Source organism: Bufo bufo, chromosome 4 (genome assembly GCF_905171765.1).
Source record: "Bufo bufo chromosome 4, aBufBuf1.1, whole genome shotgun sequence".
NCBI lineage: Eukaryota > Metazoa > Chordata > Amphibia > Anura > Bufonidae > Bufo > Bufo bufo.
In genome coordinates, this window is record NC_053392.1 from 568,701,249 (window position 1) to 568,721,182 (window position 19,934).

General features: G+C 45.0%; 1 protein-coding gene across 1 annotated transcript in view; it reads right to left on the bottom strand.

Annotated features, from left to right (window-relative positions):
* CRIPT (CXXC repeat containing interactor of PDZ3 domain) overlaps positions 1-19,934 on the bottom strand; it is a 41,773-nt gene that overhangs the window by 20,181 nt on the left and 1,658 nt on the right. Inside the window, exon 2 of the mRNA XM_040430320.1 lies at positions 5,948-6,013. Coding sequence (XP_040286254.1) covers positions 5,948-6,013 — 66 coding nt within the window. The remainder of the gene's footprint in view (positions 1-5,947; positions 6,014-19,934) is intronic.

Consider the following 19,934-nt stretch of genomic DNA (forward strand, 5'->3'; position numbering starts at 1 on the left):
TGTTCCGTAATGAAGGGGGGTCTTAGCTTTAGCGGATCTCTCCTTCAATCTACGAGCTAGTAACTTTCCTGATTTGTTGTCTTGCGCGTAATATGTCGCACGAACTGTTTTTAGGCGTTTCTCATATTTATAGAGGAGACATTCTTTTAGTTGGAGGCGCAGGTTCTGCAGTTGGGTTCCAACAGTATCGGAAGGGTTGGTTTTATTGCAGGATTCTAAGGATCTGATCTGTTGGGTTAACGTATGAATTCGCTCCTCTCTATCTTTTTTTGCCCTGTATCCAGCTTTTATAAATAGTCCCCGCATGAATGCCTTGTGGGCATTCCACAACGAGAATGGGTTTGATACAGACCCATCGTTAATGCGGAAGAATTCCTCCAGGCCTTCAAGCAGTGTTAGTTTGTATTTAGGATGTTCCAACAGGAACGTATTATTGCGCCATGGGGAGTAGGGGGGTCTATTGGTGGTTTCACTAATAGTCAAAGTGATGGGCGCATGGTCAGACCATGTGATTAATTCTATGGAGGAGTGAGTGGCATTTCGCAGGAGGTGGCGATCAACTAGGAAGATATCAATTCTGGAGTAGGTTTGGTGGGCATTCGAGAAGAACGAATAGTCCCTTTCTCTATCATGGTGTAACCTCCAAATATCATAGAGATCTTCCCTCAGTAAAATCTGGTTGAGACTCTGTGGGTGAGCTCTGGTCTTGGATGTTGAATCCAAGTGAGGATCTGAAATGGAATTAAAGTCTCCCCCCCAGAGGACCAAGCCTTCCTTCACTGCGTTCACCTTATTCATTAATTTACGTAAAAATTGGTGTTTGTTAGGGACATATACAAACACCATCGTGTATGTCACATTATTTATAGATGCTATCAGTATAATATATCGGCCATTCTGATCTTCTATAGATCTGGACAACTGAAACACAACCGAATCCTTGATTGCAACCATCACACCCCTCTGTTTTTTCTTAAAATGTGAATGGAAAATATGGGGGAAATGAGTATTTTTGAGTCTATGGGCATCCTCTTTCAACAGGTGTGTCTCAGTTGCGCAGATGATATCCCCTCCCAAAGCTCTCGTCTCCCTCCACAGCATAGACCTCTTAAATGGGCTGTTCAGGCCCTTAGTATTGATGGCAATCACTTTAAAGACCATGTTGGAAGAAGACTATGCTGTGCAGGGGTAGCGCACCAATAAGATATAGAGCATTGCAAATAAAGGCATTTTATAGCAGTAGAGCCTATTAACTTCCCATCATGTGAGTGTACTGAGTAACAGGACATACAAAGAAAAACATATCTGCATAACTCAGATAACAAAATCAAAATCAAAACTGAAAAGAGACTAACAAAAACACGGCATATAGTGCCACGAAACATTCGTTAGGGCAAATATCACGGCTCCTGGCCGGGAAGGACTGCACAACACTACCGCGATCAGTAGTGTGTCTGTAAACCCACGATCACCTGTCACGGTGGGATTTCCTCTTCTGGGATACTAGTTGCCAACCAGAGTCCAGGGGAGCAGATGGGCTGTGTCCCTGGTCCGGGACCTCCATCAGGATGTTCCAAGAGTCCAGAAGTTTCTTCCCGGATTCTAAGGAGGTGACGACGTGGACGGCTCCCTGGTGATGGATCAAGACTTTGGTCGGGAACCCCCACCTGTATGGAATGGTATTGTGCCGTAGAGTGGAAGTAAAGGCACTGAGGGATCTCCGCTGTTGAAGAGTAACGGCCGACAAATCCGCGAAGATCTTGATTTGGCTGTATGGAGAAGGCAGTGCGCCTAGTTTCCTGGATGCTGCTAATATGGCTTCTTTAATATGGAAGAAATGGACCCACACCAGGACATCTCTCGGCGACGTGCTGGGAAGGTGTTTTGGCCTCATCACCCTGTGCGCTCTATCCAAGGTAGGATCATGAGGAGAAAGATCTGGTATCAGGGCTGACATGAGGCTCTGTAGATAAGGGGTTAAATCCTTAGGTGCTATTTCCTCGGGGACCCCCCGGAATTTAAGATTATTCCGGCGTGACCTGTCCTCCAGGTCCACTACTTTAGCTTTGAGCCGGTCTATTTCTTCAGATAAATCGTTGTGGGAATCAATAAGCTGGTTGTGTGATGAGGCAAAATCCCCCATCTTGGTCTCAATATGATCCACTCTGCCCTCCACCGCCAGCACTGCAGCTTGAAGTGGACGAACTAGGGCGGTTAAGTCCTTATGCATGGACTCACTAAGAAGGACTAACATGTCCTTTAATAGGTTGCTGGAAGCAGGCTTATCATCAGTCAGAATCGCCTGTATAGCCGGGGTAGTGTGGTCACTCACCTCCCCGTTCGGTGCCTCTTTGGCCTGCTGCATTCGTGTTTGACCTGCTTTAGGCGAGTTTGAAGATGGCGCCGGTGTATTGGCGCGCTTCTGTGGGCTCCCTGCTTGTGATCCGCGGAACGCTCCGGGCTGCACATGCCCCGTCGGGGATCCGAATGAGGCAGGTGGTAGCTGGTCAAACGTGGCGTCTGCTGAGTCAACTGTCGTGTCAACCTGAGAGCAGTTCCGGGCCTCTGGAACATCGAGGCTTTGCTGGCCGGGTTGAGGAGAAGCATCTCTAGGAGGGACGCCTTTACCCAGGTAAAAGTCCAGCTTTCCCTGGTTTTTCATGGATCTCTTGCCTCTAGTCATCATCCGGACCGTCTGTGGTCTCTCGGCTGCAGTTGAAATCTTGTTTGTGGGTTATATTATCCCGCTGTCGCTGAGGTAGTGCCGGAGCTCAAACTCACGCAGCCATCTTGCTCGGCCGGCAAACCACGCCCCCCAGTTTGTGCTGATTTGGGTAGCCATGTCATCTGCTGGTGTTGGTCCACTGTGCTTCATTAAGTCCAGAGTCAACGCAGCCGTCTACTAGGAGATTTTGGAGCATTTCATGCTTCCTTCCGCAGACGAGCTTTATGGAGATGGTGACTTCATTTTCCTGCAGGACTTGGCACCTGCCCACACTGCCAAAAGTACCAAAACCTGGTTCAATGACCATGGGATTACTGTGCTTGATTGGCCAGCAAACTCGCCTGACCTGAACCCCATAGAGAATCTAGGGGGCATTGCCAAGAGAAAGATGAGACATGAGACCGAACGATGCAGAAGAGCTGAAGGCTGCTATTGAAGCATCCTGGTCTTCCATAACACCTCAGCAGTGCCATAGGCTGATAGCATCCATGCCACGCCGCATTGAGGGCCCAAACCAAGTACTGAGTACATATGCATAATTATACTTTTCAGAGGTCTTACATTTTTCTATTTAACATGCTTTTTTTTTATTGATTTCATGTAATATTCTAATGTTCTGAGATCGTGACTTTGGGGTTTCATAAGCTGTAAGCCATAATTATCTAAATTATAACAACTAAAGGCTTGAAATATCTCACTTTGCATGAAATGAGTCTATCTCATATGTTAGTTTCACCTTTTAAGTTACATTACTGAAATAAATGAACTTTTGCACAATATTCAAATTTTTCGAGTTTCATCTGTAGAAAATAGCTATAATGTACTCATGTGCTGGTGCCAAATACCGGCTTACGGTACTTTCACACTAGCGCTACTCTTTTCCGGCATTGGGTTCCATCCTAGGGGCTCAATACCGGAAAAAAACTGATCAGTTTTATCCTAATGCATTCTGAATGGAGAGCAATCCGTTCAGAATGCAATAGGATGTCTTCAGTTCAGTGCCTCTTACGTTTTTTGGACGGATAAAATACCGCAGCATGCCCCAAGTGTTCTGGCAAAACGGATCTGGTTTTGCAGTCTGCGCATGCGCAGACCTTTAAAAATGAGAAAAATAAAAAATACCGGATCCGTTTTTCTGGATGACAACCGGAAAGACGGATACGGTATTGCAATGCATTTGTGAGACGGATCCGCATCTGGATCAGTCTCACAAATGCATCCGTTTGCGTCCGGATTGCCAGATCCGGCAGGCAGTTCCGGCGACGGAACTGCCTGCCTGAATTCTCTGCCGCAAGTGTGAAAGTAACCTTAGATCATGAAACTGCGCCTCGAATAGAGGGTGCCGACACCTGGAGATACGCTTCACTTCTGGCAATCTTCAAAAGCGCAATGTCAAGGACTTGCATCTATTAGGCCTTTGTCCACACTTCCATTTTTTACGGACAGCATACTGGTCCATTTATTTTAATATGTTTGTCCATGTTTCAGTGGGTGCAAAAATATGTTTGTCCATGTTTCGTGTGTCTGCAAAAAATCCACGGATGCGTGCATTACTTTCATCTGTGCCCTGAACTGCACAACTTCATTGATGTCTATGGCTCCGTGAAAATCACGTTGTTCAAGCCAGATGGAAAAAGCTCATTAAATTTTTTTTCACCTGTGCAATGTCCGTGGATTACAGATGACACACGGATTATATAAGGATGTTTTAATTCACTTATGTCATAATGACACGGAAGTGTGGACGTGCAAACAGAACAGGGTTCTATAAACACCTATGGGAGGCCACGCCACATGCACTTTGCATGTGGCACTTCTATTCCATAGGCTTCAAATGGGCCCATCAGGTTTTCTACGTTTTCTTTTTTCCCCAGGATAAAATAGGCTATGCTCGTCAGACTGGGGGGAAAAAAACCCAGAACCGCATATAGATGAAAAATATTTACCATGGTAGGGAAGCAGTGCTGAAGGAGAGGATGGGAAGAGGCAGCAGCCGGCACAATGTCTGAGCACAGGATGGCGGCAGCGCTTCCACCCCCTCCTTCCCCTATTAGAAGTGGGCACACAGAAGCATGGCTTTAAACTAGGGATCGACCGATATTGATTTTTTAGGGCCGATACCGATAATTTGTCAACTTTTAGGCCGATAGCCGATAATTTATACCGATATTCTGGGTATTTTTATTTTTGAGGAAAAAAAAATAAATTCCTACACAAATCTGCTGAAAATTTATGTTTATTGTTAACGTGTATTATTATTTTATTTTTTTTGTAAATCTTTTTCATTTATACTTAATATTTTTGTGTTTTTTTTTTTTACTAACTTTTAGCCCCCTTAGGGACTAGAACCCTTGTCCCATTCACCCTGATAGATCTCTATCAGAGTGAATAGGATCTCGCACTCTCCCTGCTGCCCTGTGCTCTGTGCACACAGCAGCATGGAGCTGACTATGGCAGCCAGGGCTTCAATAGCGTCCTGGCTGCCATGGTAACCGATCGGAGCCCCAGGCTTACACTGCTGGGGCTCCGATCGGAGGAGCAGGGGGGAGAGGGGATCCTGTGGCCACTGCCACCAATGATTAGAACTGGGGGGGGGGGGGGGGGGGGGGCCGCACTGCGCCACCAATGTTTTTACTATTGGGATGGGGGGCGCACTGCTTGAGGGGGGGGGGCTCTGCGCCACACCAATGAAGATACCTCTCTTTCACATACAGGAGGCGGGAGCTGGCTGCAGAATCACATAGCCGGCTCCCGACCTCTATGAGCGGTAGCTGCGATCCGCGGCACCTAAGAGGTTAACTACCGCGGACCGCAGCTGCCGTTCATAGAGGTCGGGAGCCGGCTATGTGATTCTGCAGCCAGCTCCCGCCTCCTGTATTTGAATTAATGAAAGACTCATCTTCATTGGTGGCGCAGCGGCCACAGCCCCTCCCCTCCTCTTGTCTTCCGTCCTGTCATTGGAGGCAGCGGCATCACAGGGGGAGGAGACACGGCTTCCTTCTCCCCTGTGCTGCGTAGGGAACACAGAGAGCACTGAGAGCAGCGCGTTCTGTGTTCCCCATACGTTATCGGTATATCGGCAAAATAGATGCCGATACCGATAACGTTCAAAATCCTCAATATCGGCCGATAATATCGGCCAAACCGATAATCGGTCGATCCCTACTTTAAACCCACAGAAAATGTCTAATAGAAAGCAGATAGACAAGACACATGGTTTACCTGTGGTATTCCTGGCCCCTGCCTTCCATGTATCTGGGGTGATGACTGTGCCCAGCTTCTTCTCGCCTGTAAAGAAGAAATCCCATCTTGTATAAATTATGTATTCGCCAATGTATTGTTCAAAAGGCTGCCTCACCTCAGCAGACGGCATTCATCATGAAAAGAAAGTTAATACAAAGCACTTACTAAGGGGCTACTTACACACAAGCGTTTTACTGGATCCGGCAGGGTTCAGCAAAAACGCTTCCGTTACTGATAATACAACCGTCTGCATCCGTTATGAGTGGATCCGGTTGTATTATCTGTAGCATTGCCAAAACAGATCAGTCATGAAATCCATTGAAAGTCAATGGGGGACGGATCCGTTTTCTATTGTGGCAGAGAAAACGGATCCGTCCCCATTGACTTGCATTGGGGGCCATGCCGGATCCGTCTTGCTCCACATCCCAGGACGGAAAGCAAACTACAACATGTTGCGGTTTGCTCTCCGGTATGGGAACGCAACTAAACGGAACAGAATGCATTCTGGAGCGTTCTGTTCAGCTCAGTTACGTTTTGTCCCCATTGACAATGAATGGGGACAAAACTGAAGAGTTTTTTTCCGGTGTTGAGACCCTATGACAGAAAGCTTAAACGCTAGTGTGAAAGTTGCCTAATGTATTGTGATTGTCCTTATTGTTCCCTTTGCTGGCTTGATTCATTTTTCTATCACATTATACACGGCTCGTTTCCATGGATACAATCACTCTGCAATCCGGCGGCGGTGGTCGTGCTTGCACAATATAGGAAAAAGCACTAACCTATGTGTACTCCCATGGTCCAGGCCACCAGACAGTCAGATGCTTTTTCCTATAGTGTACAGGCACGACCACTGCTGCAGGGTGGTCGCAACTAGGGATGAGCAGATCGACTTCAGATGAAACATCCGAAGTCAATTTGCATAAAACGTTGTTTCAATACTGTACAGAGCGAGCGCTTCGTACAGTATTAGAACGTATTGGCTCCGATGAGCCGAAGTTATCACTTCACAAAGTCTCGCGAGACTTCACATAACTTCATAAATGAATTACTACTGTAAAAAAAACATTTCCCAAACTCGGGTTCAGTACCAAGTGGTACCTTGGAACCGAACCCGAGTTCGGGAAATGTTTTTTTTTACTGTAGAAATCAATTTATGAAGTTATAACTTTGGCTCATCGGAGCCAATACATTCTAATACTGTACAGAGCGCTCGCTCCGTACAGTATTGAAACAACGTTTTATGCGAATCGACTTCGGATGAAACATTCGCTCATCCCGAGTGGCGACCACCCTGCAATTCAGCAGCAGTGGTCGTGCCTATACACTATAGGAAAAAGCATCTGACTGTCTGGTGGCCTGGACCATAGGAGCGCACATAGGTTAGTGCTTTTTCCTATAGTGTACAAGCACGACCACTGCCGCCGGATTGCAGGGTGGTCGCAACCATGGAAACGAAAACCTACAAATAATTGCCAGACTGCTTATAAACAAGTATAATTTTATTACATAATTACATATAACTATATAATCTAATAATGAGCAGTTTATCTTGGATGATGTCATGAAATGTAAGTTTTCATCACCTGCATATTAGCTACACATTTGGTCTTTATGGAAGAAAAAAAGAAAGGAGGAAAAGTGAAATCTGCATTCACATTGAATTTACCAATTATTGTATATTCAATTATGTCTTTCTTTCGGGTGGCCGCCCTTCATTTCATTTTTATTAGCATGTTTTTCTAATATCTAGTCCCCATTCTATCCCATGATTCCAATCGCATTTACATAGAATGTGCGGCCTTTTCAATGACTATCAGGGCTGACATGCGCAGTGTTTCAAAGTGATGGTAGAGGCACGGACTCGCGATACTATGTGACGCGATCCCGTGCTGACATCATCGTCATGTGACCGCGGCCACATGGTAATACGTAGATCACATGACCTTTGAGCGCCGCCCGATGCAACTGCGGCTCACTCCTAATGCCACAGAGTAAGATCATCAATTTTTGAATAGTGATTGGCTGATCGGTATATTTAATCTGTGTCCCCCAGTGATGACGCCACCCCCAGATGAAGGTTTGCCGTAAGGCGTGTCGGGGTTGGCGCCATCCTGGAGGAGGCACGTTCTATGTCCTTTTGATTGCGAATGAATTTGGCTTTGCACTTGCACTTTATGTAAATCATGTGTATACTGACGGGCGATTTGTGGACGTGTTATCCGCTGTGTTTGTCCTCCAGTTGATGTCGCCTTTTTTCCCTGCATCTATGTCTTTGAATCATGTTTGTAAGCTAGATGTAATAAAATGATATTTGTTTATAAGCGGTCTGGCAATTATTTGGAGGTTTTTGTTATGGTGTGTGCCCTAGGCTTATATTGGTAATTACTCTAATCAGTACAAGAATTCCTGGTTGGGGCATATATAAAGGTATTACCATGGAAACGAGCAGTGTATAATGTGATTTACAATAACACACCGCCGGGCGGAGGCTTCGGCCCAGCAGTGTGTTCGGTGATGTCACCGACTCTGATGGATGGGCTTTAGCGCTGCCCTAGCTGTTTTACCATCACTTCCTGGCAGCCCCATGGAGAGCCTGAGAGCATCGGAGCATGAACTTTTTTTCCATTTACGTTCCGTTTTTTTGCGTTCCGTACACGGAACCATTCATTTTAACCACCTCAGCCCCCATAGCTTAACCACCTCAGCCCCCAGTGCTTAAACACCCTGAAAGACCAGGCCACTTTTTACACTTCACCGTTTATTGCTCGGTCATGCAACTTACCACCCAAATGAATTTTACCTCCTTTTCTTCTCACTAATAGAGCTTTCATTTGGTGGTATTTCATTGCTGCTGACATTTTTACTTTTTTTGTTATTAATCGAAATTTAACGATTTTTTTGCAAAAAAATGACATTTTTCACTTTCAGTTGTAAAATTTTGCAAAAAAAACGACATCCATATATAAATTTTGCTCTAAATTTATTGTTCTACATGTCTTTGATAAAAAAAAAATGTTTGGGTAAAAGTTATAGCGTTTACAAACTATGGTACAAAAATGTGAATTTCCGCTTTTTGAAGCAGCTCTGACTTTCTGAGCACCTGTCATGTTTCCTGAGGTTCTACAATGGCCAGACAGTACAAACACCCCACAAATGCCCCTATTTCGGAAAGTACACACCCAGAGAAATATCTTGGTCAAATGCCAACTTTGTATAAAAAAATGGGAAAAGTTGTCTTTTGCCAAGATATTTCTCTCACCCAGCATGGGTATATGTAAAATGACACCCCAAAACACATTCCCCAACTTCTCCTGAGTACGGAGATACCAGATGTGTGACACTTTTTTGCAGCCTAGGTGGGCAAAGGTGCCCATATTCCAAAGAGCACCTTTCGGATTTCACAGGTCATTTTTTACAGAATTTGATTTCAAACTCCTTACCACACATTTGGGCCCCTAGAATGCCAGGGCAGTATAACTACCCCACAAGTGACCCCATTTTGGAAAGAAGACACCCCAAGGTATTCCGTGAGGGGCATGGCAAGTTCCTAGAATTTTTTATTTTTTGTCACAAGTTAGTGGAAAATGATGATTTTTTATTTATTTATTTTTTTCATACAAAGTCTCATATTCCACTAACTTGTGACAAAAAATAAAAACTTCCATGAACTCACTATGCCCATCAGCGAATACCTTGGGGTCTCTTCTTTCCAAAATGGGGTCACTTGTGGGGTAGTTATACTGCCCTGGCATTCTAGGGGCCCAAATGTGTGGTAAGGAGTTTGAAATCAAATTCTCTAAAAAATGACCTGTGAAATCCGAAAGGTGCTCTTTGGAATATGGGCCCCTTTGCCCACCTAGGCTGCAAAAAAGTGTCACACATGTGGTATCGCCGTATTCAGGAGAAGTTGAGGAATGTGTTTTGGGGTGTCATTTTACATATACCCTTGCTGGGTGAGAGAAATATCTTGACAAAAGACAACTTTTCCCATTTTTTTATACAAAGTTGGCATTTGACCAAGATATTTCTCTCACCCAGCATGGGTATATGTAAAATGACACCCCAAAACACATTCCCCAACTTCTCCTGAGTACGGCGATACCAGATGTGTGACACTTTTTTGCAGCCTAGATGCGCAAAGGTGCCCAAATTCCTTTTAGGAGGGCATTTTTAGACATTTGGATACCAGACTTCTTCTCACGCTTTGGGGCCCCTAGAATGCCAGGGCAGTATAAATACCCCACATGTGACCCCATTTTGGAAAGAAGACACCCCAAGGTATTCAATGAGGGGCATGGCGAGTTCATAGAAATTTTTTTTTTTTGGCACAAGTTAGCGGAAATTTATATTTTTAATTTTTTTCTCACAAAGTCTCCCGTTCCGCTAACTTGGGACAAAAATTTCAATCTTTCATGGACTCAATATGCCCCTCACGGAATACCTGGGGGTGTCTTCTTTCCGAAATGGGGTCACATGTGGGGTATTTATACTGCCCTGGCATTCTAGGGGCCCTAAAGCGTGAGAAGAAGTCTGGAATATAAATGTCTAAAAAATTTTACGCATTTGGATTCCGTGAGGGGCATGGTGAGTTCATGTGAGATTTTATTTTTTGACACAAGTTAGTGGAATATGAGACTTTGTAAGAAAAAAAAATATATAATTCCGCTAACTTGGGCCAAAAAAATGTCTGAATGGAACCTTACAGAGGGGTGATCAATGACAGGGGGGGTGATCAATGACAGGGGGGGGTGATCAATGACAGGGGGGGGTGATCAGGGAGTCTATATGGGGTGATAACCACAGTCATTGATCATGCCCCTGTAAGGCTTCATTCAGACGTCCGGATGCGTTTTGCGGATCCGATCCATCTATCAGTGCATCCGTAAAAATCATGCGGACATCTGAATGGAGCTTTACAGGGGGGTAATCAATGACAGGGGGGTGATCAGGGAGTCTATATGGGGTGATCACCACAGTCATTGATCACGCCCGTGTAAGGCTTCATTCAGACGTCCGGATGCGTTTTGCGGATCCGATCCATCTATCAGTGGATCCGTAAAAATCATGCGGACGTCTGAATGGAGCTTTACAGGGGGGTGATCAATGACAGGGGGGTAATCAATGACAGGGGGGTAATCAATGACAGGGGGGTAATCAATGACAGGGGGGTAATCAATGACAGGGGGGTAATCAGGGAGTCTATATGGGGTGATCACCACAGTCATTGATCACGCCCCTGTAAGGCTTCATTCAGACGTCCGGATGCGTTTTGCGGATCCGATTAATCTATCAGTGCATCCGTAAAAATCATGCGGACATCTGAATGGAGCTTTACAGGGGGGTAATCAATGACAGGGGGGTGATCAGGGAGTCTATATGGGGTGATCACCACAGTCATTGATCATGCCCCTGTAAGGCTTCATTCAGACGTCCGGATGCGTTTTGCGGATCCGAGTCATCTATCAGTGCATCCGTAAAAATCATGCGGACATCTGAATGGAGCTTTACAGGGGGGTAATCAATGACAGGGGGGTGATCAGGGAGTCTATATGGGGTGATAACCACAGTCATTGATCATGACCCTGTAAGGCTTCATTCAGACGTCCGGATGCGTTTTGCGGATCCGATCCATCTATCAGTGCATCCGTAAAAATCATGCGGACATCTGAATGGAGCTTTACAGGGGGGTAATCAATGACAGGGGGGTGATCAGGGAGTCTATATGGGGTGATAACCACAGTCATTGATCACGCCCGTGTAAGGCTTCATTCAGACGTCCGGATGCGTTTTGCGGATCCGATCCATCTATCAGTGCATCCGTAAAAATCATGCGGACATCTGAATGGAGCTTTACAGGGGGGTAATCAATGACAGGGGGGTGATCAGGGAGTCTATATGGGGTGATCACCACAGTCATTGATCATGCCCCTGTAAGGCTTCATTCAGACGTCCGGATGCGTTTTGCGGATCCGATCCATCTATCAGTGGATCCGTAAAAATCATGCGGACGTCTGAATGGAGCTTTACAGGGGGGTGATGAATGACAGGGGGGTAATCAATGACAGGGGGGTGATCAGGGAGTCTATATGGGGTGATCACCACAGTCATTGATCATGCCCCTGTAAGGCTTCATTCAGACGTCCGGATGCGTTTTGCGGATCCGATCCATCTATCAGTGGATCCGTAAAAATCATGCGGACGTCTGAATGGAGCTTTACAGGGGGGTGATCAATGACAGGGGGGTGATCAATGACAGGGGGGTAATCAATGACAGGGGGGTGATCAGGGAGTCTATATGGGGTGATCAGGGGCTAATAAGGGGTTAATAAGTGACGGGGGAGGGGTGTAGTGTAGTGGTGCTTGGTGCTACTTTACTGAGCTACCTGTGTCCTCTGGTGGTCGATCCAAACAAAGGGGACCACCAGAGGACCAGGTAGCAGGTATATTAGACGCTGTTATCAAAACAGCGTCTAATATACCTGTTAGGGGTTAAAAAAAACACATCTCCAGCCTGCCAGCGAACGATCGCCGCTGGCAGGCTGGAGATCAACTCTCTTACCTTCCGTTCCTGTGAGCGCGCGCGCCTGTGTGCGCGCGTTCACAGGAAATCTCGCGTCTCGCGAGAGGACGCGCCGGCGCGTCCAGGAGGAATGAATCAACCACCTCCAGGACGCGTCTGTGCGTACAGCGGTCCGGAGGTGGTTAAACACCCTGAAAGACCAGGCCACTTTTTACACTTCTGACCTACACTACTTTCACCGTTTATTGCTCGGTCATGCAACTTACCACCCAAATGAATTTTACCTCCTTTTCTTCTCACTAATAGAGCTTTCATTTGGTGGTATTTCATTGCTGCTGACATTTTTACTTTTTTTTGTTATTAATCAAAATTTAACGATTTTTTTGCAAAAAAAAAAGACATTTTTCACTTTCAGTTGTAAAATTTAGCAAAAAAAACGACATCCATATATAAATTTTGCTCTAAATTTATTGTTCTACATGTCTTTGATTAAAAAAAAATGTTTGGGTAAAAAAAAAAAAAAAATGGTTTGGGTAAAAGTTATAGCGTTTACAAACTATGGTACAAAAATGTGAATTTCCGCTTTTTGAAGCAGCTCTGACTTTCTGAGCACCTGTCATGTTTCCTGAGGTTCTACAATGCCCAGACAGTACAAACACCCCACAAATGACCCCATTTCGGAAAGTAGACACCCCAAGGTATTCGCTGATGGGCATAGTGAGTTCATAGAACTTTTTATTTTTTGTCACAAGTTAGCGGAAAATGATGATTTCTTTTTTTTTTTTTTCTTTTCTTACAAAGTCTCATATTCCACTAACTTGTGACAAAAAATAAAAACTTCCATGAACTCACTATGCCCATCAGCGAATACCTTGGGGTGTCTTCTTTCCAAAATGGGGTCACTTGTGGGGTAGTTATACTGCCCTGGCATTCTAGGGGCCCGAATGCGTGAGAAGGAGTTTGAAATCAAATTCTGTAAAAAATGACCTGTGAAATCCGAAAGGTGCTCTTTGGAATTTGGGCCCCTTTGCCCACCTAGGCTGCAAAAAAGTGTCACACATCTGGTATCTCCGTATTCAGGAGAAGTTGGGGAATGTGTTTTGGGGTGTCGTTTTACATATACCCATGCTGGGTGAGAGAAATATCTTGGTCAAATGCCAACTTTGTATAAAAGAATGGGAAAAGTTGTCTTTTGCCAAGATATTTCTCTCACCCAGCATGGGTATATGTAAAATGACACCCCAAAACACATTCCCCAACTTCTCCTGAGTACGGAGATACCACATGTGTGACACTTTTTTGCAGCCTAGGTGGGCAAAGGGGCCCATATTCCAAAGAGCACCTTTCGGATTTCACAGGTCATTTTTTACACATTTTGATTTCAAACTCCTTACCACACATTTGGGCCCCTAGAATGCCAGGGCAGTATAACTACCCCACAAGTGACCCCATTTTGGAAAGAAGACACCCCAAGGTATTTCGTGATGGGCATAGTGAGTTCATGGAAGTTTTTATTTTTTGTCACAAGTTAGTGGAATATGAGACTTTGTAAGGAAAAAAAAAAATAAAAAATAAATCATCATTTTCCGCTAACTTGTGACAAAAAATATAAAATTCTAGGAACTCGCCATGCCCCTCACGGAATACCTTGGGTTGTCTTCTTTCCAAAATGGGGTCACTTGTGGGGTAGTTATACTGCCCTGGCATTTTCCAGGGGCCCTAATGTGTGGTAAGTAGGTAAATGACCTGTGAAATCCTAAAGGTGCTCTTTGGAATGTGGGCCCCTTTGCCCACCTAGGCTGCAAAAAAGTGTCACACATGTGGTATCGCCGTATTCAGGAGAAGTTGGGCAATGTGTTTTGGGGTGTCTTTTTACATATACTCATGCTGGGTGAGAGAAATATCTCGGCAAAAGACAACTTTTCCCATTTTTTTTATACAAAGTTGGCATTTGACCAAGATATTTATCTCACCCAGCATGGGTATATGTAAAATGACACCCCAAAACACATTGCCCAACTTCTCCTGAGTACGGCGATACCTGATGTGTGACACTTTTTTGCAGCCTAGATGCGCAAAGGGGCCCACATTCCTTTTATGAGGGCATTTTTAGACATTTGGATCCCAGACTTCTTCTCATGCTTTAGGGCCCCTAAAATGCCAGGGCAGTATAAATACCCCACATGTGACCCCATTTTGGAAAGAAGACACCCCAAGGTATTCAATGAGGGGCATGGCGAGTTCATAGAAATTTTTTTTTTTTGGCACAAGTTAGCGGAAATTGATTTTATTTATTTTTTTCTCACAAAGTCTCCCTTTCCGCTAACTTGGGACAAAAATTTCAATCTTTCATGGACTCAACGGAATACCTGGGGGTGTCTTCTTTCCAAAATGGGGTCACATGTGGGGTATTTATACTGCCCTGGCATTCTAGGGGCCCTAAAGCGTGAGAAGAAGTCTGGAATATAAATGTCTAAAAAATTTTACGCATTTGGATTCCGTGAGGGGTATGAGGAGTTCATGTGAGATTGAATTTTTTGACACAAGTTAGTGGAATATGAGACTTTGTAAGAAAAAAAAAAAAAATTCCGCTAACTTGGGCCAAAAAAAATGTCTGAATGGAGCCTTACAGAGGGGTGATCAATGAAAGGGGGGTGATCAATGACAGGGGGGTGATCAATGACAGGGGGGTGATCAGGGAGTCTATATGGGGTGATCACCACCCTGTCATTGATCACCCCCCTATAAGGCTCCATTCAGATGTCCGTATGTGTTTTGCGGATCTGATCCATGTATCCGTAAAAATCATACGGACATCTGACAGGGGGGTAATCAATGACAGGGGGGTGATCAATGACAGGGGGGTGATCAATGACAGGGGGGTGATCAATGACAGGGGGGTGATCAATGACAGGGGGGTGATCAATGACAGGGGGGTGATCAATGACAGGGGGGTAATCAATGACAGGGGGGTGATCAATGACAGGGGGGTGATCAATGACAGGGGGGTGATCAATGACAGGGGGGTGATCAATGACAGGGGGGTGATCAATGACAGGGGGGTGATCAATGACAGGGGGGTGATCAATGACAGGGGGGTGATCAATGACAGGGGGGTGATCAATGACAGGGGGGTGATCAATGACAGGGGGGTAATCAATGACAGGGGGGTAATCAATGACAGGGGGGTAATCAATGACAGGGGGGTGATCAATGACAGGGGGGTGATCAATGACAGGGGGGTAATCAATGACAGGGGGGGTGATCAGGGAGTCTATATGGGGTGATAACCACAGTCATTGATCACGCCCCTGTAAGGCTCCATTCAGACGTCCATATGCGTTTTGCGGATCCGATCCATCTATCAGTGGATCCGTAAAAATCATGCGGACATCTGAATGGAGCTTTACAGGGGGGTGATCAATGACAGGGGGGTAATCAATGACAGGGGGGTGATCAGGGAGTCTATATGGGGTGATCAGGGGTGATCAAGGGTGAATAAGGGGTTAATAAGTGACAGGGGGGGGGGTGTAGTGTAGTGGTGCAACATATTACTGAGCTGCCTGTGTCCTCTGGTGGTCGATCCAAACAAAGGGGACCACCAGAGGACCAGGTAGCAGGTATATTAGACGCTGTTATCAAAACAGCGTCTAATATACCTGTGAGGGGTTAAAAAAATCACATCTCCAGCCTGCCATCGAACGATCGCCGCTGGCAGGCTGGAGATCCACTCTCTTACCTTCCGTTCCTGTGAGCGCGCGCGCCTGTGTGCGCGCGTTCACAGGAAATCTCGGCCATCGCGAGATGACGCGTATATGCGTCGCTGAGCGCAGGGCTGCCACCTCCGGAACGCGAATCTGCGTTAGGCGGTCCGGAGGTGGTTAACGGAGCCGCAAAAAAAAAACGAAGGTACTCCCCATATGCCTTCTGTTTCTGTATTTCCATTCTGTTCAAACATAGAACATGTCCTATTATTGCCTGGAAATAACGATCTGTGGCTCGGCAATGGGTCCGCAAAAAAAACAGAATGCAAACGGAATGCATCCGTATGCCTTCCGTATCCGTTCCGTTTTTGCGGAACCATCTACTGAAAATGTTATGCCCAGACCAATTTTTTAATGTACTTACTGTTTAAAAACATTATTGTATGCTTTTGTTTCCGTTTGCAATCCGCAAAAAACGGATCACAAACAGAAACCAAACGGAAAAACAGAATGGAAAAATGGAACAGAAGCGGAAAGACTACTGAAACAAAAAAAAAAAAAAAGAAAAACGGACCGCAAAATACTGAAAAAGCCATACGGTCGTGTGCAGGAGGCCTTAGGCTACTTTCATATCTGCGGTTTTGTTTCCAGCTTTGAGATCCAGCAGAGGATCTCAAAACCGGATAAAAATGGTTGCGTTTTGACTTACATACCAGTATGAATCCGTTCCGTTAGGATGTGGCTGTGTTAAATCGAAAACGGAACAAACCAGATCCGCCACTAAATACATTGTAAGTCAATGGGTGACGGATCCGTTTTTTTAAGATCCTAAAAAAAAAAAAAAAAAAAAAAAAAAAAAAAAAATCGGACTCGTCGCCTCTTACACCGTTTTCAGTAATGGATCCGGTTTGTTCAGTTTCCATGAACAGACACAAAACTGTAAACGGAATGCTGCCGGAATGGAAGACAACCTGATGCATCCTGAACGCAGCATAGCCCACTCAGAATACATTGGCCCTAGCGACGCTAAGGAAGTATGTGCATAACTCTGATTTCACAGATGATTGATATACATCATATAGGTTAAACAACACCAGATTAATAGAGGGCTTAATTTTTGACCCGAATACTTCATTGATGATGTTATTGAGCTCTTTCCAGAAGGATGAGATTCGGGGGCAATTAAACCATATATGTGTATAATCCCCAACCCCATCTCCACAGCGTCAACAGAGATTAGAAATGTTCTGATCTATTCTATTCAATAAGACTGGAGTCTTATACCATCTAGAAGATAGTTTAAACTGCATCTCCTGATATGCATAAGACTTCAGATTTGAAAAAGCATTATTAATCAATCCTTGAGTTTGTGATTCATTCATAGGTGATTTTAATTCTGTAGACCATTTTTCCACATAGATCGGTTTGTCTACTGGATTGTTTATAAGTTTGTACCACTTAGATAATAAGTGGGTTAGTGGAGTTCTGCTGTGGAGGTGGTGAGTTACCCAATTACTTTCTACAAACAAACTGTCATCAAGATTGTAACTTGACAGTATTTTATTCAATATCTGGTATTGTTTTTCTGGGATGAAAGTATTGTCAATAATGTTTCCAAGGTCTATGCGAGAGATGATCTTATCTTCTTCCCATATGGAATTTATCGGGGCTTAGATTCCAAGAAAATGGTTACAAACTGATCCACCCACGATACGGGAATGGCTCACTGAGTTAGGGTACTTTCACACTAGCGTTTTTCTTTTCCGGCGCTGAGTTCCGTCCTAGGGGCTCAAATCCGGAAAAGAACTGATCAGTTTTATCCCCATGCATTCTGAATGGAGAGTCAGTCCTTCAGGATGCATCAGGATGTCTTCAGTTCAGTCTTTTTGACTGATCAGGCTTTTCAGAAAAACGTAGCATGCAGTATTTTTACCTCCGGCCAAAAAGCCTGAACACTTTGACTGAACGCCGGATCAGGCCTTTTTCCCATTGACTTGCATTAACGCCGGATCTGGCGCTGTGTGTTCAGTCAAAACGGATCCGGCTTTTGCATGTTAAACCCGAAAAATGTGAAAAAAAAGTTAAAGTCCATAAATGGCGGATCCGTTTTTTCCAATGCATTTTTTCATTGTGATCAAAATCCTGATCAGGATTCAAATGTAATCCGTTTTCACACGTTTTTCCGGATCCGGCGGGCAGTTCCGGTGTCGGAATTGAACGCCGGATTAAAACAACGCTAGTGTGAAAGTAGCCTTAGAGAAAGTACAAGGATTTGAAAGGAGAAGATGGCGAGTCCTACTCAAGCCTTCGAAATTTGAGAGTATTTGGAGTAAATGGACTGATTTTCTGACTCCCACTAAAGCACTCCAACTGTTTGAACTTTAGTCACATTTAACTAGTTTATTGGTATAATGCATTGTGGTTTGCAATGAAACTTTACCACTTTAGTTATTAGTTGTTTTTGCTTGTTTTCTTTACTCTATGATTGCAAGGCCTCTTTCACACTTGCGTTGTCCGGATCCGTCGTGCACTCCATTTGCCGGAGGTGCCCGCCGGATCCGTAACACCGCAAGTGAACTGAAAGCATTTGAAGACGGATCTGTCTTCAAAATGCGTTCAGTGTTACTATGGCAGCCAGGACGCTATTAAAGTCCTGGCTGCCATAGTAGTAGTGGGGAGCGGGGGAGCAGTATACTTACCGTCCGTGCGGCTCCCGGGGCGCTCCAGAATGACGTCAGAGCGCCCCATGCGCATGGATGACGTGAACCATGCGACACGTCATCCATGAGCGTGGGGCGCCCTGACGTCACTCTGAAGCTCCCCGGGAGCCGCACGGACGGTAAGTATACTGCTCCCCCGCTCCCCACTACACTTTACCATGGCAAACAGGACTTTAGCGTCCTGGCAACCATGGTAACCATTCATAAAAAGCTAAACGTCGGATCCGGTAATGCGCTAAAACGACATTTAGCTTAATGCCGGAACCGGATTAATGCCTTTCAATGGGCATTAATTCCGGATCCGGCCTTGCGGCAAGTGTTCAGGATTTTTGGCCGGAGCAAAAAGCGCAGCATGCTGCGGTATTTTCTCCGGCCAAAAAACGTTCCGGTCCAGAACTGAAGACATCCTGATGCATCCTGAACGGATTTCTCTCCATTCAGAATGCATGGGGATAATCCTGATCAGGATTTTTCCGGCATAGAGCCCTGACGACGGAACTCTATGCTGGAAGAAAAGAACGCAAGTGTGAAAGAGCCCTAAGTCGTATGTTTTCAACATCTTTAATATCTTTTTTTTGTTTAGAGTTTTTTCCGAAATATGAAAAATAATCATTGGGTTCCTGACTGGTACTTACTCCTCACCTCCTCTTTCCTTCCTTCCCCCCTTTCTCCTTTCCCTCCCCTCCCTTTTCCCGACCTTCCACTGTCCCATCACTCACCCTAGTTTTTCTTATTCCCCATTTTTCAGCATTATGTGATTTGCATTATTTATATATATGCGTCTTTATGTTTACTGAGAGTGACGTTACTCTCATGTTTGTAATCTTAACATTTTTCAAAATAAAAGAATTTACAAGAATACATTGGCCCTAAACTGATCCATTTTGGCCTGGTTTTGTGATCCTCTGCCAGATCTCAAAACCGATATGCAAAATCGCAAGTGTGAAAGTAGCCTAAGAGCTCATGCACACGACTGTATGCCCTCCGAGACCTACGGTCCGTGAGTGGGTCATATGTCCCGG